The sequence below is a fragment of the Aureococcus anophagefferens genome (assembly GCF_000186865.1).
Source record: "Aureococcus anophagefferens unplaced genomic scaffold AURANscaffold_31, whole genome shotgun sequence".
In the NCBI taxonomy this organism is placed as follows: domain Eukaryota; class Pelagophyceae; order Pelagomonadales; family Pelagomonadaceae; genus Aureococcus; species Aureococcus anophagefferens.
Window position 1 is genome coordinate 374,343 of NW_008705590.1, and position 22,931 is coordinate 397,273.

At 71.1% G+C, this 22,931-nt stretch overlaps 5 protein-coding genes across 5 annotated transcripts; 2 read left to right on the forward strand and 3 right to left on the reverse strand.

Moving 5' to 3' along the window:
* Positions 1-36: 36 nt before the first annotated feature.
* On the reverse strand, positions 37-1,362 carry AURANDRAFT_67103 (hypothetical protein; the record flags this gene model as incomplete). The annotated part of the gene is made up of 1 exon (XM_009042468.1): positions 37-1,362. One exon carries the CDS (start codon positions 1,360-1,362, stop codon positions 37-39), a length of 1,326 nt encoding a protein of 441 aa, XP_009040716.1.
* A 1,245-nt stretch (positions 1,363-2,607) lies between these two features.
* AURANDRAFT_67104 (hypothetical protein) lies at positions 2,608-4,093 on the forward strand (the record flags this gene model as incomplete). Its single annotated transcript, XM_009042450.1, has 2 exons — positions 2,608-3,998; positions 4,063-4,093. The coding sequence occupies 2 exons, from the start codon at positions 2,608-2,610 to the stop codon at positions 4,091-4,093; spliced, it is 1,422 nt and encodes a 473-aa protein (XP_009040698.1).
* A 2,527-nt stretch (positions 4,094-6,620) lies between these two features.
* Positions 6,621-10,292, reverse strand: AURANDRAFT_32335 (hypothetical protein; the record flags this gene model as incomplete). The annotated part of the gene is made up of 1 exon (XM_009042467.1): positions 6,621-10,292. The coding sequence occupies one exon, from the start codon at positions 10,290-10,292 to the stop codon at positions 6,621-6,623; it is 3,672 nt and encodes a 1,223-aa protein (XP_009040715.1).
* Positions 10,293-17,065: 6,773 nt separating this feature from the next.
* On the forward strand, positions 17,066-18,073 carry AURANDRAFT_2105 (hypothetical protein; the record flags this gene model as incomplete). The annotated part of the gene is made up of 1 exon (XM_009042406.1): positions 17,066-18,073. A coding segment is annotated over one exon (1,008 nt), but the record flags the coding sequence as incomplete, so codon positions are not given.
* Positions 18,074-20,499: 2,426 nt separating this feature from the next.
* On the reverse strand, positions 20,500-21,618 carry AURANDRAFT_32322 (hypothetical protein; the record flags this gene model as incomplete). The annotated part of the gene is made up of 1 exon (XM_009042466.1): positions 20,500-21,618. One exon carries the CDS (start codon positions 21,616-21,618, stop codon positions 20,500-20,502), a length of 1,119 nt encoding a protein of 372 aa, XP_009040714.1.
* Positions 21,619-22,931: the final 1,313 nt, after the last annotated feature.

Here is a 22,931-nt window from a genome sequence, read left to right on the forward strand (position 1 = left end):
CGCTCTTAGGAAGCGACGACCGCAAAAAAAAAAACGTTACAAAAACGGCCGCAGGAGCGGCCGGAGCGGGCCGAGCCACCAGGGCGGCGCCGCGGCGTCCGGCGCGCGCGCGTCCGCGGCGAGCGCGCGCCACTCCGCGGCGAGCGCGCGGCCGAGGCCCGCGTCGCGGGGCAGGAGCACGGCGCCGAGCTCGAGGTCGCGGTCCCGCGACCGCGCGTTGAAGTTCGACGACCCGAGGACCGTCGCGGCGACGCGGCCCTCCTCGAAGAGCCAGACGCCCTTGCCGTGGAACGTGCCCGGCCCGGCCCACTCCCGGAGCCGCCCCGCGGGCCCGAGGCGCGCCGCGAGGTCCCGCGCGCACGCCGCGTGGCCGAGGGGCACGGCGCGTTTCGCGCCGGTCGCGGACCCGAAGCCGTGCGTCTCCGCCGACGGCACCAAAACGTCGACGGGCGCGTCCGACGCCGCGAGCGCCGCGGCGACGTCCTCGGGCGGGTTCACGTAGGCCGTCGCCAGGCCCAATGCGTCGAAGCCGCGGGGCTCCAGGACGGCCGCGAGCGCCTTCGACTCCAGGTCTAAGCCCGCGCTGCCCAGCTGCATCGTCGGCACGAGGACGCTCCGGGGTTTTGCCCGCGTCCAGCGCGCGCTCCTCGGCCCGACCTTGGCGGCCCGCGGCGCGACGCGCCGCGGCGGCTCCGGGCCGGGCCGGCGGCAGTGTTTCGCGAGCCGCGCCGCGAGCGCCGCGTAGTCGGCGTCCGCGTCCGCCAGGATCGCGACGAGGTCGTGGTGCCAGGCGGCGACGCGCGCGTCGCGCACGACGACGCAGCGGTCCCGCCGCGTCGAGAAGTACTCGTCGCTCAAATTCGCGGACGACAGCACGACGACGTCGTCGACGGCGAAGACCTTGACGTGGTGCACGCCCAGGATCTCGTTGACGAGGCCCCGCAGGGGCCGCGGCGCGCAGTCCAGCGCGCGCTGCAGCGCCGCGCCGCCGAGGCGCGGCGTCTCGAAGAGCCGCACGGCGGCGCCGCGGTCCGCGACGCGCGCGAGCGTGCTCACGGACGTGCGGCCCGCGCCGTCGGCGCGCCGCGCGCGCGCCGCGTCGAGCACGACCGTCACTTTGGCGTCCCGCGCGGCCATGGCGCCCTCGACGGCGGCCGCGAGGTCCTGCTCCAGCGCGCCCGTGCCCCAGTAGAGCGCCGACAGCGAGATGCGCGACCGCGCGCCGCGGCACGCCGTCAGCAGCGACTCGTAGAAGTCGCGGGGCGTCGCCAGCACCTCGACCGAATTTGGCGTGATCTCGAAGCTTCGCAGGCCCTGGCGCTGCAGCGCACGGCGCAGCGATTGGGCCGCGAGACGGCTCATCGCGTCGGTGCCACAGTTTGTAAAGTCAATGAGCCTTCAAGTCCTCTTCACCTGGGTGTGCGACGCTGATTTGGGAAGCTGCGGTAGAATTAGGCCCAGTCCTTACTAAAGTGCAGGGCTTCGAGGACTGCTCGGCAAGAAAAGTTGTGATTGTTGGTTGGATGAACCCACTCTATCCCTATCGCCGCGAAGCGGGAGAGACGAAGGAAATTGTCGCCATAGGGGGACTCAGTGAGGACGGCTTCCTCGAAACATACCTTCGGCAAGAAATCGGTATAATCAATCACGGAAGCCCAATCGAAACTCGGTGTGCTTGCGACTAAAAGCGCAGGGAGTGGCAAGATTGAGTCGTCCGAACGTGAATCTAGTAATACGAAAGTATCGGCTTGTTCAAGGTTTGAATAATTCACAGTGGCATCACGAGCCAGATGTAAGCATTTTCCATCGCGTTTCCGCACCCAAGATACCGACACGCTGACCTCATTAGATTTGAAACCATCAAGGATGACGTTGTGTCCATCAAGTAAGAAGCTTCCATCAGCTTGTGGTGAGAACGCGCCGACGTCAATGAGAAACGAGTCAACGCGGAGTTCCGTCCCTAAGGTGATCTCGAAGAGCCGTCCGGGTATAATGATGTCATCGCCATACTTCATCACGACGAGCGCGACATACCCATCGATTCCCAGAGGGGGTTGCAGGAAAAGGTCCAGGGGTGGGTTCGAGAGCCGCCGCATCCGGGCGTACTCCCGCTGCCCCACGAGAGCATCGACGCCGCCCAGAGTTCGGAGCGTCGCGGCCTCCGGGTACTCCCGCGCGGTGTGCGCGTTCCACAGCGTTTCGGCGCGCGCAATTTTCTTCATCGCTCGGGAGCACGCGGCCAGAGCGCTCAGGCTCTTCGGGTCGAGGAAGGTGCTCGCCAGCGTCGCGCCCGTCTGCGTCGCGGCGCGCGAGATGCGGCGCTTCGGCCGCCCGTCGTGCTGCGCCGCCATCGCCTCGCGCGATCGATCGATCGCGGCGCCGATCACCGTCCGGACCGACTCCGGCACGTCGTCGCGCTGCGCGTCGAGGAGGCGACGTCCTTCGTCTAACCAAGCGTGCAGCGCGTCCATAGGGGTTGCTTTCAATCACCTCGAGCGCCGCAGCACCTCTGACATTGAAGTTTCAAAGTCGGGCAGCTATGGTCGCTTCGCCTCTGGAGTGACGGCAGCAGCCTAAGTACCTCGGGAGCGACGATCGATTAGCGGCATGGTCGACTACTCGCGCTTCGAGCACATCGGGAGCAGCAGCGACGAGGACGAACAACCTGCGGAGCCCTGGGAAGCGCAGCAGCGACGTATTCAGGAACGAATGGCGGGGGGGGGGGGTTTCTTCGTGCCGACGACGAAAGATTTAACGGCACCTCGACTTGATCAGACGGGCTGGCGCCTCGACCTCCATCCCGAGGACATGGGCCGGGGGCTCAGACGCGTGTTCAGGCAGAACCCGCACACGTTCGAGCCCGTGGTGCACGAGCCGACGGGCACGGCGACGATGTGGGGGCTGCCTGACGAGGACGACGAGGGCGGCGGCATGGCGACGATGATGCGGCGCATGTCGACGCAGTTCCTCTACATGGACCGGGAGACGCCCGAGCAGCAGTTCGTGAACGTCCTCGTGGAGCGGAAGCGCGGCGCGCTCGCCCGGGGCCGGGACGAGGCCGCGCAGGGCCGGGACCTCGTCGTCCGCGTCGCGCTCGCGGAGTTCTGGCGCCGCAGCAGCTTCGAGGAGCTCGCGCCGTCCGTGTGGCGGCGCCTCCGCGTCAGCGGCGCGCTGAACCTGCAGCAGCTGCACGATCGCGTCCTCGGCCCGGCCATGGGCTGGGCGCGGAACTACCACGGCTACTTCTACACGGACTTCACCGAGGGCGCGGTCTGGTGCCCCCTCGGCGAGTGCAACGCGGTGGACATGATGCACGCGAGCCACCTCATCGTCGGCGCGCTCGAGCCGAGCGAGACGACGCTCGGCGAGCTCCTCCGGGAGCCGGGCGACAGGATTGGGTATACCTACGACCTAGGGGACTTCTTCGAGCACGTCATCACGTTGGAGGAGGTCGTCGACGCGTCCGCGTCGACGGGCGCGGTCGCCGTGCTGGGCGGCGCCATGCGGTGCCCCAACGAGGACGGCGACGGCAACGCGAAGTACCAGGAGGAGGTCCTGGACCACTGGCTCGCCTGCGAGGGCGTCGTCGGCGACGTCCCGCCGCGCTTCGCCGTCGGCGACCGCGTCTCGTTCTTCGAGTCGAAGGAATGCTTCGGGACGCCGACGTGGAGCGCCGCCGTCGTCGTCCAAGGTCCCTTCTGGGGCGGCGACCGCGCGTGGGCCTACCGCGTCCGCAAGGACGACGACGGCGACTTCTACTGCGTGCCGTGCGACCGCGACGACTTCGTGAAATCGCTGGACCCCGGCTGGCGTCCGCCGGACGAGTCGCGGGAGCGCGCCGCGGCCCGCGCTCTCCGCGACGCGTGCTCGAAGCGCGTCGACGCCATGAACGTCCGCCCGGGCGCCTTCGACCCGGCGGAGTTCGACCTCGAGGCGTGCCGCGCGCGCGTCCGCGACGCCATCGGCTCCAAGGCCTCGGCCATGGAGGGCGCGAAGCAGTTCACGAGCGGCGGGGGCTCGGCGCCCTTCCCCGCCGCGCCGGGCCGCGCGACGACGCGGCAGGTCAACGGCGTCGAGGGCGGCTTCGCGCTGACCGAGACCGTGTCCACGCGGCCGGACCGGCGCGAGGAGCGCGTCTGCGCGACGTGCGGGTCCCCGAAGAACCTGAGCTCGTGCGCAAAGTGCAAAAGTATATTTTACTGCGGCGCGGCGTGCCAGCGCGAACACTGGAAAACGCACAAGGCGGACTGCGCGCGGCTCTTGGCCGAATACAGAGGTTACAAAAAGGAGAAGAAGAAAGCGGCGGCCGAGCAGGCGATCGAGCCGAACGCCTCGCCCGGGCCGGCGCGCTCGAAGGAGGAACTGGCACTACGACTCGGGCTGGATTCCAACCTGGAAAAAATGGAGGAGCCGGACGAGCGCGGCGCGGACGACGCGGACGCGCCGGACGGGCCCGGCGGCGGGAAGAAGAAGCCGCGGCGGCGCGGGGGCAAGAAGAAGAAGAAGGCCGCGGAAGCGAACGCGCCGCGCGCCGGAAAGTACCGCTTCGCCGTCGGCGACTCCGTCCTTTGTTTGATAAGCGACGACGAAACTCGATGCCCCTGGAAGGCTGGCACCGTGATCGCGCTCGACTACAAGGAAAGCAATTGGACTGCGGGTAAAACGGTCCCTTACCAAGTCAAATTGGACGACGGCGAGCTCGTCTTCGCCCCCTTCGACAACGACACCTGCATCCGCGCGCCCCTCCGTTTTGCCGTCGGCGACATCGTGGAGTGCGACTCGACTCGCGTATTCCCGAGCCTGACCGACGTATTCCCGAGCCTGACCGACGGGAAACACCGAAAAAATTGGACGCGCGGGAGAGTCAGCTACGTGCATGTCACCCTCCAGAAAGGGGAGCTGGTTCGATGCTTTCCGTACGAAGTCGAGGTCGACAGCTCGGAATCCGCGTTCGACGCGCCGACGAGCGCGGGCATCTCCGTCGCCGCGCGGACGCGCGCGGCGCGACGATCTACGTGCACGAGGACCGCGAGGACCACGTCCGCGCCGCCGCCGGGTCGCGAGGCTAACGCCCGAGTTTAGCCGTAGGTCCACGCCGGGTCGCCGCGGCAGTTCGCCGGCACGGGCCGGCCGCGGATGAACGAGTCGACGTCGTCGAGCCGCGGCCTGCCGTCCGCGTCGAAGACCTGGCCGACGTGCTGGAAGTCGAAGGGCCGCCGCGTCGGGAAGGGCTTCGAGCCCGGGAAGGAGTCGCAGGTGTACGCGTCGTGCGCGAGGATGTCGTGGAGCACGAGCGGCAGCACCTTGACGTCCAAAAAGTCGAGGTCCGCGCCGTAGGAGTCGTGGTCGGAGAAGTCCGCCGCGAGCGCGGCGATCGCGCCGTGGACCCTCGACCGCTTCGTCGCGCCCCACATGCCGCCGTTGAGGTAGCGCGCGTGGTTCGGGTGGTCCCGCACGCTGTGGACGGCCCAGCCGCTCTCGCACCAGGCCGCGACGGCGAACGCGTCGCGCGGGTTCAGGCGCGAGTCGCTGTCGCGGACCACGAACCGGTCGACGGCCGGGTCGTCCGCCACCGAGAAGCGGCGGAACATGCCCTCGGCGGCGCCGAACCCGAAGGGCGCGGCGCGCACGTCCGCGCCGTTGCGCTCCAGCGCGTCGAGCACGCGCCGCGGGACGGAGTCGGCGTCCGCGTAGACGCGGAGCCGCCACGTCGGAAAGTACGCGTCGACGAGCTCGCTGTTCCGCAAGGCGCCCTCGCAGTACTTGTCGTCGGCGCCGTAGAGCGCCATGGCGATGACGCGCGTCTCGCCGTTCCAACTGGCCTCGAAGCGCCGCCGCAGCTCCAGGCGCGCGGCCGCGTCGTCGGCGCGCGCCGCCGCGACCTCCGCGTCGTGCGCGTCGACGGACGCCGCGGCCTCGCCCGCGTCGACGCGGCGCGGCGCGAAGGGCGCCGACGGCGACGCCGCCAGCAGGAGGTGGCCCCGCGACTTGTCGACGTCGACGACGTCGACGAAGCGCCGGGAGGCCGCGGCGACGAGGCCCGCGCGGCCGCGCGCCTTCGCGAACCGCCACGCGGCGCCCGCGGCCGCCTGCTCCGCGTCGTCGTCGCCGAGCGCCGGCGCGCAGACGACGCGGCCGTCGCGGGCCTCGAGGCGGACGCGCCGGCCCGCCTCGTCCGTCTGCGTCAGCGCGACGTCGCCGCGGTCGCCGCTGGGAGTACGCGCCCACGCGCGGCGGAAGAGCGGCACGGTGTCGTCGGCGACGCAGCGCGCGTCGTCGCCGGCGCAGTAGAGCGACCGCCCGTCGCGCGCGCAGACGAGCTCGAGCAGCACCTCCTCCTCGTCGCCGACCAGCGCCTGGCGCAGCCGCCAGCGCGCGGCCGGCCGCGGCGGCGGGTCGCGCGAGAAGGCGTGCTTGCGCGCGCGCTCGCCGACGAAGAAGTGGAGCACCACGATGGCGAGCAGGAGCAGCGCGATGAGCGCGCGCGGCTCGGCCATTGCTGCTGTTTTCGAGGAGCTTGCGCGCGGGCTCACTGCCGGGCGCGAGGCACCATCACGCAGTGCTCGCTGCTCATGAGCCAAAGTTTTCCCTACCTAGGTATTGTTGCAGTCCTTACGCTCTCACGCGAGATCCTTGAGGTTCGTGTCCGACGCGCTCTGCGCCGTGCGGCGGAGCGCCGCGGCCGTCTCCGGCGACGTCGCGTCGACGAGGGACGAGAGGAAGCCCGCCGGGTCCTGGAGGAGGTCGTGGGGCGAGCCGAGCTCGACGCAGGCGCCGTCGTCGAGGACCGCGATGGCGTCGTAGTCGATGATGGTGTGCAGGCGGTGCGCGACGGAGATGACCGTCGTCGCCGCGAGCTGCGGCAGCTCGCGGAGCATGGCCTGGATCTCCGCGTCCGTGCCGCCGTCGACGCTCGACGTCGCCTCGTCCATCACCAAAACCTTGGGCCGGCGGAGCAGCGCGCGCGCGATGGCCAGCAGCTGGCGCTCCCCCACGGAGTAGTTCGCGCCGCCGTCGACCACCGCCGCGTCCAGCGGCGGCGCGCGGTCCCGCAGCACCAGCCCCAGCGCCGTCGCGACCTCGCCGTCGCCGTGCGTCCCAAAGGGGTCCAAGCAATTCCGCAGCGTGCCCGAGAAGAGCACGGGGTCCTGGGGTATGATCTGCGCCGCGCGCTGCCGCGCGTCCGCGAGCTTCAGCGACGCGAGGTCGACGCCGTCGACGAGGACGCGGCCCCCGTCGAGGGGCGCGAGGCGGAAGAGCGCGACGGCCAGCGTCGACTTGCCCGCGCCCGTCCGCCCCACGACGCCGAGGTTCGCGCCCGCGTCCACGGTCAATGTCAAATGCTTGAGCGCCGGCGGCAGGCCCGGCCGGTAGCGGAGCGTCACGTCGGCGAACTCGACCTTCCCCTTCGCGGGCCAGCCCTCCGGCGGCGCGGCGACGCCGTCGTCCGCCTCCCGCGGCGTCGCTTCCGTGACGCGCTCCACGGACGTGAGCGCCATCTCCGCCTCGGCGAAGGTCGTGCACAGGTACATGAACGTGATCGCCTGGTGGAACGACCACGACATGAGCAGCCCCGCGAACGCGGGGCTCAACCCGACGTCGTGGCGGAAGCAGATGAGCACGCCCGCGGCGACGGCGACGACGGCCGCGCACGCGTCGAAGCGCAGCCCCACCCAGCGCTGCGCCGCCGTCCAGCACAGCAGCGCCTCCGTGTTGGAGTCCACGGCCCGCTCGAAGGTGTCGACGAAGTCGGCGCCGCGGCCGAACGCGCGGATCGTCGCCGCGGCGTCGACGCCCTCGGAGACGAGCTGCTGGAGCGGCGACCGCGACACGGCGTCCAACCGCTGCAAGTCGACGGCGGACCGCCGGTAGAACTTCTGCAGCTTGTAGTAGGTGCCGAAGGCGACCACCAACCCGGGGAACAGCAGGCCCTTCGTGAGGCCCATCATGAGGACCACCCCCGTAATGGCCCAGCCCATGGAGATCATCGCCATGACGGCCTTCTGCGTGAGGACGACGTCGATCTGCTCCGTGTCGTAGGTGAAGCGGTTGACGACGCGGCCCATGGGCACCGTGTCGAAGTAGGCCATGGGCGCGCGGAGGACCCGCGCGGAGACGCCGTCGTAGAGCCTCCCCGCGGCGAGGACGCCCCCGCGGAACCCCCACTGCGTGCGCGCGAAGCAGAAGATGACGCTGAACACGCCGAGGACGACGTAGACCTCCGCCCAGCGCCGCGCGCCCGTCAGCCCGCCGTCGTCCTGGGACGGGAACGTCGCGAGGCCGAGGACGTCGCACGAATCGTGTTTCGAGTCCGCCCAGCGCGCGAGCCACCACTCCGTGGCGACGTAGCACGCGCGGTCGAGGGCCAGCGTGGCGAACTGGGTCGCGAGGAACGGCACGCCGCCGGCGGCCTTGGCCCACGTCCACCACGTCGCCGCGGACGCGACGCCCTCCTCGCGCGCCTCCTTGGTCATCAGCGCCCGGGGCTTGCCGGCGGCCGTCGCGACGACGACCTCGTCCAGGGCCGCCGCGGGCGCGTCCTCCTCGACGGCCTCGGGCGCGTCGGCCTCCCTGGCGGCCGCGACGATGGGCGCGAGGGCCGGGTCGTCGGGCCGCTCCGCGGCCGCGGCCGCCGCCGCGGCCCACGTGCCCGCGAAGGCGACGTCGCCGTCGGCGTCGAGCACGACGACCTTGTCCGCGCGGTGGAGGAAGTGCGTGCCGTGCGTCACGAGCACCGTCGCCGCGGTCTCGCGGAGCGCGCCGGACCCGGGCTTGAACAGCGCGTCGAAGCAGCGCGCGGCCGTCGACGCGTCGAGCGCCGACAGCGGGTCGTCGAGCACGGCGACGCGGGGCCGCGCGTAGACGCAGCGCGCGATGGCCACGCGCGCCTTCTGGCCGCCGGACAGCGTCACGCCGCGCTCGCCGATCTCCGTCGCGTCGCCGTCGGGGAGCCGGGCGACGTCCGCGTCGAGCTGCGCCGCCGTCAGCGCCGCCGCGTAGCGGCCGTCGGCGTCGTCGCCGCCGAGGACCGTCGCCTCGCGCCCGAACTTGGTCACGTTGCGCCGGAGCGTGTCGTTGAGCACGCGCGGCCGCTGCGACGCGAGCGCGAGCCGCGACCGCTCGAGCGACACGGAGACGGCGCCGTCGAGGGGCGCCGCGTCGCCGAGCAGGCCGTCGACGAGCGTCGACTTGCCGCAGCCCACGGGCCCGACGACGGCGCAGAGCTCGCCGACGTTCAAGGTCAGGTCGAGGCGCCGCGTCCCGCCGACGGCGAAGTCCGCGCCGGCGTACTTGAAGGCGCCCCGCTCCACCGCGAGCGCCTCGTCGTCGACGAGCGCGCGGCGCCCGGCGACCCTCGGCTTCTCCGACGGCGACACGAAGGCCGCGAGGCGCTCCCAGCTCTTGCGCGCGGCGGCCATCTGGCCGAGGAGCGTGCCGAGCTTGTTGATCGGGAACCGCAGCGCGCCGATCAACGCCAGCACCGTGAAGGCGTCCGCGGGCGAGAGCCGCGCGTCGCCGTCGGAGAGCATGTGCGTCGTGAAGAGCGCGATCGTCGCGACGACGGGCGACGTGACCATCAGGAGCATCGCGAGCCCGTAGACGAACATCTCGCGCCGCGTGTGGCCCAGCTCCTCCCGGCGCAGCGCGCGCCACCGCTTCTCCCAGAGGCCCTCCCAGCCGTTCAGCTTCGACACGCGGATGCCGCAGAGCACCTCGCTCACCTCGGAGACGCGCCTGTCCGTCACGGGCATGCGCCTCGAGCGGATGGCGAGCATCTTCCGCTGGAGCGCCTTGCCGAGGGGCACGATGCAGGCGAGGCAGGCGACGCCGACGGCGACGGCCGCGGCGCCGCCCACAAAGTAGACGAGGAGGCAGGACACGACGACGATCTGCAGCGGCGCGGCCCAGATGAGGTGCACGTCGAGCGACGCCTCGAAGAGCTTCGTCGCGTCGACGCCCACCAGCGTCGCGACCTCGCCGCCGCTCGCGCCCGCCTCCATGGGGCGCGACACGGCGGCGCCGTAGACCTCGGCGATGGCGAGCGCGCGGAGCCGCATGCCGCAGCGCGTCGACAGGTGGAGCTGGCGCTGCTGCGCGAACATGGCGACGGTGACGAGCGCGAAGATCATGGCGACGACGCGCAGGCCCCGGGCCCGCGCCGCCGCGGGGTCCTCGGCGGACACGGCGACGACGAGCGCGCGGAGCACGAGCGGCTGGAGGATCTGGCCCGTGGACACGACGAACTGCCAGAGCCCCGCGGCGACGACGAGGCGCCGGCAGCTCGACCGCATGCGGTCCTGGAACGTCGACGCCGCGGACCGCAGGCCGTCGACGGACTCGGCGGCGGAGACGCGCGGGAGGTCCGCGGGGTTGAGCGTCGTCTTCGCGCCGCGGACGAGGAGCGGCGTCACGTAGCTAAAGGTGAGCTGCGAGAGCCACGACGAGCGCGCCTCGGCCCAGGTCGCGTCGTCGTCATTCTGCGCGAGCTTGAGCGGCGACTCGTGCTTGCACATCGTTGCTGTGTGGTGCGCTGTCGTTCACTCAGACTGTCGACATCGTCATCACACTTTTTCTCGCCGCAACCATCCACCGACGCGGTTCAAGAAACTTGGTTTACCTCGAGCGGCGGCTGAGCGGAGCATGGGCAGCCTCCTCGCCGCGTTGCTCGCGCTGCCCATCGTCGCATCGACGCCGCTGCTCTCGGCGACGGCCCTCGACCGCACGAAGCTCGACGCGCGCTGCCACGCGCGGTCGTCGGCGTCCTTCGCCGCCCACGCCCGCGGGGCCGGGAAGCGCTGGACCGAGGGCGCGCGCTTCGAGCGGCGCACGCAGCCGCGCCCGGCGGCGCCGCCGCGCTTCCTCGAGCTCTGGGGCAAGTTCGGCCTCTTGAACAACCGCCTGCGCTGCCTCGCGAACGCGCTGGCCTTCGCGCGGCGCGCCGACGCGACGGTCGTCCTCGCGGGCAGTTGGGAGTTGTTCGCGGACGCGGTCCTCGACGTCGACTGGCTCGCGGCCGGCGGCGCCGACGTCGTCGTCGCGCACCGCGACGCGCCCTGGCCGCCGCGGAGCGGAAACTTCGCCAACGCGACCGTGCGGCTCTCCTGCGCGGACGCGTACTACTGCGGCGGCGTCTGCGACGGCCAGGCGGACGCCGCGGACGCCGCGTGGCCCGGTTCGTCGTGGCGCGGCGCGCGGGCCGGCGGCCAACATCGGAAAACGCGGTCGCCGGGCTTGTACGCCGTCGACGACGAGCCCGCGCTCTGCGGCTACGCGCAGCTCGCGCCGACGCCGGAGCTCCGCGCGGCCGCGGCCGCGTGGGCGCCCGCGGTGGCCGCGGCGGCCGTCGCGGGCCACCACCAGCGCCTGGAGACGACGGTGCTGGCGGAGCCCGTGTCCAAGATGTGCTTCAGCGCCGCGGCGCGCATCGCGGCCGCGTACTACGCCGACGCCCGCGGCCGCGCGGGCCGCGCGTACTACGACGCCGTGTGCCGCGGCGCGCTGCTCCCGGACGCGCTCCTCGCCGCCGACGCCGAGGCCGGCTTCGAAGCGAACCCGGCCCTGCTCCTCGCGAGCGACCGCTTCAACCGCTCCGCGTACGCGCGGTGGCGCGCGCACGGCCGCGTCGTCGCGTCCGACGCGCCGCCCTCGGAGACGGCGACGACCTACCGCGGGCCCAGCGCCATGTTCAACACGGGCCTCGGCGAGGCGCTCTACTCGGGCGCCTTCAAAGGGGGGCGCGAGGGCCGGCGGCGCGCGCTCAGGGCCGAGGTCGCGCCCGTGCTCCTCGACATGCTCCTCCTCGCCGCGCGCGCGGCGTCCTTCTGGCCCACGCCGGGGTCGACCATGTCCCAGACCGTCTGCTTCTGGCGCGCGGCCTGGGGCCGCAGGCCCGCCGTCGCGCGGCTCGCGTCCTGCGAGGACCTCGTCTACGAGGCCGCGTAAGGAACCGGGGTCGATGGTGCCAACTTCACTCACGAGCGTATTCGGATGGTGAATACGCAGCCCGTTCTGCGCGCCGCCGGAGCCACACGGCCGGAGCCGCGGGGGAACTGTGATTTCTGAGCATGGGCCTCTTCACGATCCTCTCCAAGCTCATCACGGCGGCGCCGGCCAGCGTCCCACGGCGATCGCACGAAGCGATCGTCGTCCGACGAATTTCCGATCGATGCCGCTCGACGGTGCGCTCGACTTCCCACATAGGCGCTCGCCGTCCCCGGCACGATGATCCTGCTGCAGACGAAGCTCGTGGACAAGGCCGAGCTCGCGCCGCTGCCCGCCGAGATGCGCTTCGCGCGCGCGTCCGGCGTCCGGGGCTGCCCCGCGCGGCGCGCGCGCCGTCGAACGCCGCGCCCGCGCCCGCAGCGAGAAGCTCGCGACGGTGAGCCCCAAGTTCATCCCCGCGGAGCACCTCGACCACTTCCTGGTCGCGTCCGGCGTGCTCATGATCATGCCGCTGCTCAACAACTTCGTCCTTCGGAGCAGCGGCATCGGCTTTCTCCTTTTCCTCGCGTCCCTGCCCGGCATGGCCCTCGTCGCCTTCGCGCACAACGAGATCGACCCGCCGGAGATCAAGCCCGAGGAGATGGCGCCCGTCGCCCTGATTCCGCTCTGCCTCCTCATCATCGCCACGTCCGGCTTCGGCGGCGGCGGCAAGAAGAAGACGAACTGAGCGCCCGGCGTCTTTCGGCCGGTCCGGCGCGAAGGGCGTCGCCCGCGCGTGCGAGGATGAGTGTGCTAACCACTCTGCACCCGCCCGGATGGTCTCCCTTTAAGACCGCGGCGACGTCCTTTTCGGGATTCTTGAATCGCAAGTTGAAGCCCAGTTGACGTCGAGCTGCCGTCGCCGCAAGTCGATGAGCGCGTGGGAGATCGCAAGCCGCTGCTGCGTGAGATCGCAAACCGCTGCTGCGTGAGATCGCGCCGCTGCTGCGTGAGATCGCACGCCGTTGTTGCGTGAGATCGCACGCCACTGCTGCGCTCGCGCGCTCTGCACCGCCGTGCCGCCGCAGAGATCGCAAGCCGCCGCAGAGATCGCGCAAATGAGCGCGAAGCCGCTGCTGCCGCGGCGCCGCAGCTGCGACGAGCGCTACGGCGCGAGCGAGGCGGCGGCGGCGGGCCTCATCGCCGGCGCCATCGGCCAGGTCATCGGCTTCCCGCTGGACACGCTGAAAGTGCGCACGCAGCTCGGCCACACGAAAGCCGCCGCGCCGCTCATGCGGGGAGTAGCCGGACCGGTGATCACCTCCGGTGCGGTCCAGTCGGTGAACTTCGCCGTCTACGACTTCGTGCGGCGGTCGCACGGCGACGCCGCGACGGACTGCGAGGCGCCGCTCGGCTCGGTCTTCCTCGCCGGCGCGCTCGGCGGCCTCGCCATCAGCCCCATGACCTGCGCCATCAGCCGCGTGAAGATCCTCCAGCAAAGCGGCTTCGCGCCGGGCGGCCGCGTGGGCCTCGCGTCCGTCGTGAGAGAGACGGTCGCGCGCGGCGGCGCGCTCAAAGGCCTCGGGCTCAACGCGACCATGGAGAGCGGCCGGGGATTCTACATGCTCTTCTTCGCGCTGATCAAGAAGCACTACGTCGGCGCGGGCTCGGAGCGCGACCTCGCGCTCTGGAAACGGACTGTCGCCGGCGGCGCGGCGGGCATCCTGAGCTGGGCGATCATCTATCCGATGGACGTCGTGAAGACGATCGTGCAGGCGCAGCTGCCCGGCGCGCCGGACGCGCAGAACGCGCGGCAGGTCGCCGCGCGGCTCCTCCGCGAGGGCGGCGTCCGACGGCTGTACTCTGGGGTCACGTTCAACCTGCTCCGCGCGGGTCCGGTCGCGGGCGTGCTCCTGCCGCTCTACGACATCAGCCTCGCGACGCTGCGGTCCGTGCGGCACGCGGCGGGGACGTGATAAAATTCGGCGGCTTAGACTCAACGTGGATGCAACACCCCTAGTGCGCGCGCGTGCGACGGTAGGCGTCGACCATGGAGTCGAGCGTGCCGTGGGGGAGGAGGAGCTCCTCGCCCGCGTCGACGTCGCGGCAGAGCCAGAGGAAGGAGCAGGCCGCGTCGGGCGCGTCGAGGAAGGCGCCCGAGAGGCACGCGTTCGGCTCGCCGTCGAGGGCCGCCTCGCCGAGGTTGGCGCCGACGACGTCGGGGAGGAAGTGGGCCGCGGCCGGCGGCTCCCCGGCGGCGCCCGCGACGTAGTACGTCTGGACCTTGTCCCCCATGGCGTCGCGGATTTCGTCCGCGCCGAAGGCGCCGCGGCCGCCCGCCGCGGGCCAGAGCGTCGCGGCGACGTAGGCCGCGACGGACGCGTCCGCGGCCATCGCGGCTTCGACGAAGGCGTCGCCGCCGCCGAACGTCCACGCGTGGTCGACGCGGAAGACGTCGCCGAACGCGCCGAGGTCGCGCGTCGCGTAGACGCCGACGGCGCCGCGGGCGTCGACGCCGATCTGGAGCGAGGCGCCCGCGTCGTTGGGCGGCCACGCGCCGCCCGGCCCGCCGCCGCCGCGGATCGCCGCCCGGAGCTCGCCGTAGAGCCCACTCGGCACGCCGAGCGCGGCGAGCTGGCCCGCGTGGGCGCCGCCGACGAACGCCGCGACGGCGTCCTCGTCGCCGCCGGCGGCGGCGACGCGGTCGCGCCAGGGCGTGAGCGCGCCGGCGCGCGCCGGGCCCTCGCCGGCGTGGACGGAGTCGTCGCCGTAGTAGCTCTCGGCGGCGAACCAGGGCTTGGCCCACATGAGGCCGTAGATGGGCCGGGGCGCCGCCGACGCGTTCCCGCGCCCCCGGTGGTAGAGGCGCGAGTCGAAGATGGCGCACGCGCCGCGCTCGAGGTACGCGTCGACGAACGCGGCGTCCGGCGGGAACGGCCGCCCCGGCCGCTTCGACTCGTGGCCGCCGGCCTCGCTCCGGTGCGTCCCCGGCGCGAAGGCCGTGTTGCCCGTGGCCGCGGTCTGGTCGACGAGCGCCAGGAAGCAGCTGTGGTGGTGCGCGGGGAGCACGCCGACGTCGGCGGGGTCGAAGAGGTGGCCGGCGTCGCAGTGGATCCGCTGGTCCCGCGACCCGGGCAGCGACACGATCGTGTTCTCGACGAAGCACGTCGCGTCGTCGCCGAGGGACCGCCGCATGACCGCGCGCAACACCCCGTTGGCCACCGTCGCCGGCGACGAGAACGTCGACATGGCCACGCGCCGCGGCCCGCGCGGCGCGAGCTCCGCGAAGCGCGGCGCGACGCCGGAGTAGCGCCCGTCGTACATGGCCGCGCACGGCTCGTAGATCTTCGCGAGCGCCGCCCAGGACGCCGCCCAGGCCTCGTGGAGCTCGTCCGCGCGGGGAACGCTCACGACGTTCTCCAGCACGCAGACGCCCTCCCGCTCGAGCGTCGCCGCGCACCACGCCACCGTCGCTTCGCTGGGATCCTCGCCGTCGCGCTCGCCGTCGCTCAGGCGCCGCGTGAACGCCGCCGCGCTCGTCGCCGCGGGCGGCAGCGACGCGGCGAACGCCGGGCCCAGCTCGACGGCCATGCGAGGCTCGCGCGCGCGCGCTGCTTGGTGGCGCTCAAAGAGACGTCGACGACGATCAATGCAGTCAGTTTTGCAGGCTAGCGGCACCGCGCGCCTACAGTTTTGCAGGTTACCGGCACCGCACGCCTACTCGGCCATGACATTGTGTCCTTAGCTCGATGTGCAACAAGATCAAGGAGGCTTCAAGAAGCCTTCAATAACTTGGTCAACTACTAATAAAGCATCTATGCCGGGCCCTCTTGGCCGTCCCAGGGGTCGACGTCGAGGGCGTCGCGGTCCCGCTCGGCGGCGTTCGTGTGCTTCCAGAGGCCGCGCTCGCCCGCGGCGACGCGCTGGAGCACGCGCGTGATGTTGCCGCGGACGCGGCACGCGGACTTGACGAGGGGCATGCGGGAGAAGTCGGCGGCGAGGCGGTTGAGGCAGCGCTCGCGGCGCTTGTTCCAGGCCCGGCGGCTCACGGACGTGTGCATCTGGTGGCCGCGCGCGCCCATGATCTGGTCCGGCTTGAGGTCGCTGAAGACGACGGGCGGCAGGCCGCTCCGGTTGCTGTTGAAGTAGTGCAAGGTCAGGTCCTCGCAGGTCGGCTTGTGGGAGACGATGTAGGCGAGCGCCTGCCGCGGCGCGCCCGAGAGGAAGTCGCTGAGCGTGTCGCGGCCGACGACGGACGTCTGCCCGAGCAGGAAGCTGTACTGCTTCGACTTCGTCTTCTGCGGGTGGAAGACGTAGGCGTACTCGCCCGTCTCCGCGTTGACCTGCCAGTCGCGCTCCGGGTACGTGCCGAGGACCTGCGCCGGCGCCGCCGCGTGCATCCAGCTAAAGGCCTCGAGCGTCTCGCGGTGGTGGAAGATGTCGTCGTCCTGGAGGAGCACGGCCTCCGTCGCGCAGCGCCGCCCGTGGCGGTAGCGGTTGAGCAGCGTGTTCTTCCGCTCGACGACGACCTCGAGCTCCGCCTCGGGACCCCGCCGGCCCTCGCGCTTCGGCGACGTCAGCGACGCGTAGTGGAAGCCCTCCTGCTGGCTCCGCCAGCCGTGGGCGCAGGTCGTGTTCGGCACGTTGTCGTGGGGCCCGTTCCAGAGCAGCAGCACCTTCCGGATCATCTCGCTCTTCGCGTAGGAGCACACGAGCTTGTTCAATCGCCCGTTCTGCTCCGGCAGGTAGGCCATGACGACGACCGTGAGCCGGCCCGGCGCCTTGGCGTAGTCGACCAGGGCGCGCCGCGACACGCGGCAGCTGCCGGGCGCGAAGAGCGCCGGGCCGAGGCCCGCGCGCGCCGCGTCGCCGGCGACGCCGACCTCGGCGGACCGGCACTCGCAGTAGTTGCGCAGCTCCTGCGCGACGGCGCGCCAGTAGCCCCGCGGCCGCGCAGCCGCGTGCGCGACGAGCGCGAGCAGCGCCAGGAGGCGCATCGCTGGGCGGCGACGCGACGCGCGCCGCGACAAAATTGCAGGGCCACCGAGACAAGCGACCTCTTTTTGTGGAGTCGTTGAAGCAGTTGAACCCAATTGGTTGAACCGATTCTTCCGGTTCGATGGAGATGCTGCCCTCTGCGCTGCTCGCAGTGGTCGCAGCTGTGGCCCCGGGCCCGTGCGACATCACGGGCGAGGCCGGCAACCCGTGCGTCGCCGCGCACTCGACCGTGCGCGCGCTGTTCGCTGCCATGGATGGCCCGCTCTACGAAGTGACTCGCAGCTCCGATGGGGCCTCGAGCGATGTCGGCGTCCTCGCGAGCGGGTTCGCGAACGCCACCGCTCACGACGAGTTCTGCGCCGAGCTCGACTGCGTCATCAGCAAGGTCTACGACCAGAGCCCGATGGGCAACCACCTCTACCAGCGCCACAAGCTCGTGAACGCGTCGCGCCATCCGATCCTCGTCGGCGCCGGCGTGCCCGTCTACGGCATGTGGTTCGACCAAGGGTACGGGTACCACTGCGACGACACGACGGGCGTCGCCACCGGCAACGAAGAAGAGAGTCTCTTCGCGGTCATGTCGGGCACGCGCCGCCAGAAGGGCGGCGGCGGCTGCTGCTTCGACTACGGAAATAGCGAGAACTCGGTCGTCGCGAAGAATCGCAGCGACGGCGCCGGCGCGATGGAGGCCATCTACTTTGGAGATGCCAGATGGATGGGCAACTCGGGCGACGGCGACGGCCCCTGGGTCGGCGCGGACCTCGAAGCGGGCATGTACTACGGAGGCGGGAACGCGACGAAGACGAACCCGCGGAACAAGCCGCTCCCCTACCCGTTTGTCTCGCTCTACCTCGGCGGCCGCGAAGACGGCTTCGTCCTCAAGGGCGGCGACGCGACGCGGGGCGAGCTCGCGACGATGTACGACGGCCCGCGGCCGGACTGCAAGATCGCCGGCACGTGCGAACGCCACAAGAACGCGACCTACACGCCATCGTATCAACCGATGCACAAGCAGGGCGCGATCATCCTCGCCACCGGCGGCGACGAGAGCAACGACGCGCTCGGCAACTTCTACGAGGGCTTCATGGTCGCGGGCGCGACGACGGCCGCGACGGACGCCGCGGTCCAGGCGAACATCGTCGCCGTGGGCTATACGACGCTCGAGTAAAAAAATGGTTAGCGCAGATCGTCGCAGAAGAAGCCGCGCGCGCCGCCGCGGGCGGCGCGCTTCTCGCCGTGGTCCGCGATCTCGCCGAGCGCGCCCGCGGTGCCCAGGCAGACGAGGGCCGCCGTCGCCGCGACGAGGAAGGCGACGCCCGCGGCGTGGGACCCGTCGCGCGTCGCGAGCCGGTAGCAGATCGCCGGGATCGCGAAGGTCAGGGGCCCGGACGTCAGCGCGCCGATCAACGCGACGAGGTCGGAGAACACGGGCAGCGCCAGCGCGATGATCAGGCTTAGAGCCGTCAGGGCTGTGGTCAGCGCCGTCCACCTAACACCCTCGAGGTCGCCGCGGCCGAGCGCGCGCTCGACGGTCTTCGCGAGGACCTGCTGGTTCATCGCGAACGACACGGCCACGTGGCAAAACAGCAGCGCCGCCGCGAGGCGCCGGGGCCGCGGCGGCAGCGCGTCGAGCAGGAACGGCGGCGGGTCCCGGCCCGTGCCCAGCGCGACGGCGACGTAGAGCGCCGTGAAGGCCGCGACGCCCCGCACGAGCGCGACGCGCGAGTGCTCCGGTCGCGACATCTCGAGGCGCACGTTGAGGAAGAGCTTCGTCGTCGACATGGCGAAAGTCAGCGCCGACGCCGCCGCGAAGACCGACAGGGGCGTCGCGTCGTCGGCCGGGAGCGCCCGCGGCGGCCGCGCGGGCGTCGCGGCGACGGCGAGCGCTAGGATGGCGACGACGGCCGCGAGCGACGCCTGCGCGGCGCCCTTGCCGATGGCCGCGAGCGTCGGGAGCTGCGCCAACGCCAAAAGCACGAGGCAGCTCAGGCCCAGCGACGCGACGACGTCGCAGGAGCCCAGGTCCACGGCGAGGCGCAGCGACCGCGCCATGACGACCAGGTACTGCGCGAGCACGAGCACCAAATTGCCGTACCAGCACGCGGCGATGGCCGCGCGCGCGCCGCGGCCCGCGCCGACGACGCCCGCGAGCTCGACGAGGTCCCGGGGGCGCTTCGTCTCCGACGGCTCGACGTCGTCCTCGGACGTCGGCGAGTTCGGCCGGTCGTCGAGGTGCAAGGCCGACGTCGTCTAGTTGCAGGCCGCGTAGCACGCGCGCCGCTCGGCCGCCTCCGCGGCCCAGGACAGCACGACCCGGCGTAGATCTGCAGCACGGCGTTGCCCGCGACGAGCAGCACGAAGAGCAGCGCTCCGACGGCGGCGCATGCGCCGGGCAGCGCGAGCACGCCCGTGCCGACGCACTCGGCGACGAGGAGCACCGTGGCGCGGCCCGTGCCGTAGCCGACGAAGGCCTTGGGTACGCGGGGCTGCTCGAGCTGGAAGGGGAGCATGACTGCGAGCAAGCGTTCTCAGGCCGCCATTGCTCGAGCGGCAAAGGCAACGTTTCGGCATCTTCTGCGGTACCTTCGACGTTGAATGCGGGCTGCGGACCTGGATCACGATGGCGGCGCGCGCAGGGGCCTGCACTCACAGGAATTTCTCGGACGATGAGCGCGTCCTGGCGCGCTGGCTCGTCGAGGTCTTCGAGGACAAGCGCCACCTTACCCAAGATGGGAAGTTTGTTCTTTGGCAGAAGAAGATCCAGATGATCATCGCGAGACTGCAATCGGGGGATTTTGACAATCACCTGGGCGTGGTGACGGGATCCGCCATTTACATCATGGATGTAGCTGTTAGAGAACCTACCCATTGTCCTATGTCACGCTGCGATTGGTCACCGCTCTGCTGCGCTGCTGGTGCTGGTTGCCCCCATACCGTCGAGCTTTTCCTTCGTTGCGGCGCTAAGGTTAACCAAAGCCGTGGCAAGTGTACGGCGCTAAATATGGCCGTACTCGAGACAGGGTATCTGCGCGGCTCAATAGGTGCGGTTGGAAGATCGCCAAAGGCCGACTACCTGGAGGTCGCTCGCGTTCTGCTCCGATACGGCGCCGACCCGACGCTCGTCTGCGAACTCGACGCGTCGACGCCGCTCGATCTGGCGCGGTCGCGGGGCGGCGACTGCGCCCATCTCGTCCAGCTCTTCGAAAATCACCCTCGCGTCCTTCGGAGGGAATGCATCCGTCGCACGTGCGCATACTGCGAAGGCGTCGCGAGCTGCGTGCAGCCTCCTTTCCAAGTCTGCGCGGGCTGCCAGTGGGTGCGTTATTGTTCGCGCGATTGCCAGAAAGCGCACTGGCGGAGTGGGCACCGCGCCGAGTGCTTGGCCGCGCGCAAGTACTCAGCCCGCTGCGCTTTACATCGGGCGGCGATTTGCGCGAGGCGGCCGACACACGCCACGTCCGACGCCGTCAAGGGCAGCCTCCGGGCCAGCTGCGAGGCCGTTGACTACCTCCTCTATGAGTTTCTCTCTGACTTTTCGTAAGCTAACCTCGAGCGCGCATTAAAAACCCAAAACTGCCCTCAGAGCTCCCCGCCGTGGGCCTTGGCGGCCGTCGCGGCGACGGCGAAGGCGTTGAGGATGTTCTTGCGCGCGGAGAAGTCCTTCCGCTTCGCCGAGGACAGGCTCGTGTCCTTGAGGAGCTTGGCGATGCGCGCGATCTCGTCCGCGAGGTACGACGGCGCCTCGCCGTCCGCCAGCTTCTTCGCGACCTTGACGTAGTAGGCGCCGTAGGCCTCCTGGTCCGCCGGGAGGTAGGCGGCGGCGGCCTCGAGCGTCGCCGCGGCGTCGTCGCCGCCGAGGAGCGCGTCGAGCTTGGCGACGCGGCCGATCTCGACCTTGCGCGTCGTCGCCAGGGGATCGAGGTCCAGCCCCGTCTCCTTGTTGACGAACTCGACGAAGCGCTCGACCTCGTCGTCGGCGCCCTCGTAGCGCACGGGCGTCGCGTCGGCCGGCGCGCCGGCCTTGAAGAGGAAGTAGCACGGGTAGCCCTTGCAGTCGTACTTGTCGGCGACGTCGCGCTCGTAGACGCGGTCGATGCCCATCTTGACGACGTCGACGTTCGCGCCGGCCATGGACGCGATCTTCGCGACGCCGTCGAGGGCCTCGACGACGAACTTGGACTCCGTCCAGGGCGTGTACATGGCGCAGAGCGTGTGCCTCGCGGGGTCGAGGACGACGCTCTCGAAGTCGTCGGACTTGATCTTGCGCACCTTGGACACCTCGATGTCGAGCTTCGGGTACTCGCCGCCCGTGCGCTCGCCGATCATCTTCAGGAACGTGTTCGCCATGCGGCCGCTGTAGTGCACGAAGTAGAACTTGTCGTCGGCGACGCCGCCCTTCTTGAACCAGCGGAAGATCGGGTGGCCGTCGATGGCGAAGCGCTTGCCGACCTTGGGCGATTCCTCCGTGTCGACGCGCGCGAGGATGACGTCGCTCTCGAACTCGAGGGCCTCGGCGGTCTTGTAGAACTCGGGCTCCATGGTCTGGCAGTGGCCGCAATCCGGCTTGTAAAACTCCACGAGCACGTGCGCGGACCCGTCGACGACGCTGTCGAAGGTCTCGTCGTTCAGCTCGCGCACGTCGCCGAAGGCATGCGCGCGCTCCAGCGCCAGCGCGGCCAGCGCGAGCGCTCGCAACATTGCGTGACACGCGGCGCGAGAGCTTCACTGTCGAGCGCTGGCCGGTGTTGAGCCGCGCCGTGCAACCAAGGGCTGCTTGCTGCCCCGATGGGCGCGCGGTGAAAGACTGCGATGGACGACGACGACGCGTGCGACTGTTTCGACGACGACGAGGCGCGGCGCTGGCGCGGCGTGCGGCCCCTGCTGGCGCCGTCGACGCGGCGCCTCGTCGGCGAGGGCCTCAAGGTGCGCATGGTGCGGTCGCTGCCGACGGAGCCGCTCCGGGACGTCGCCAAGGCCCTCGACACGACGGTCGCCTGGCGGCTGGAGTACGGCGTCGACGACCTGCTCTGCGACCGGGCCGAGTACTGGGAGCCGTACCACGCCGCGTGGGCCACGACCGCGCACGGCGTCGACGACCGAGGGCGCCTCATCTACGTCGAGCGCGTCAGGACCCTCGACAGCGACGCGCTGCACCGCGACGTGCCCACGAAGGAGGGCATCCGCGCCTGCCGGGCCCAGGACATGGAGATCGTCGACGTCCTCCAGGCGCGCGCGGCCGAGCGGCGCGGCGGCTCCGGCGCCGGCGACGCGTACGCGAAGGCGCGGACGGAGCACGTCCACGTCTTCGACCTCGACGGCCTGACGCGGGGTAAGCTGAACCGGCAGACCATCAACACGGTCGTGGACATCGTGGCCATGTCGCTGGCGCACTACCCGGGCTCTTTGGGAGCCATGTGGCTCCTGAACGCGCCGCTCGTCTTCCAGATCCTCTGGCGCCTGCTCCGGCCCATGCTCTCCGCGGAGACCATCGCCAAGATCTCCATCCTCGGCGGGCCCGACGCCTACCTGCCCCAGATGGTCGCCGCGGGCATGCCGCTTTCCGAGCTGCCGTCGTGGATGGCGAGCGAGAAGCACGGCCTCCGCGGCGGCTCGCCGGGCGTGCCGCTCGGCGACTACGTCCGCGCGCTCGGCGACGACGACGCGCCGGCCCACCTCCGGCTGCCGGCGACGAACCAGCTCCAGCTCGCGGGCACCGCGGCGCGGGGCGGCGGCGGCGACGCGCCGTCGCCCGTCAAGGTCGGCCTCGCGCGGAAGCGCGGAAAGCACACGGCCTACCTGCGGCGGCCCCTCGAGCTCCACCTCGCGTCCGACGGCGTGCTCTCCTGGACGAAGAACAAGCGCCGCGGGTCCTGCGTCTGCGCGCGCGCCGGCGTCCCGCGGCCGCGACGACGTTTGAGAGCGTTCGACCGAGAAAAGACGGAACAAGTCGTACCGCGGTAGGCGCGCGCGCGCCACGACGGCCCGGCGAGCCGCTACTTCACCGTCGAGTC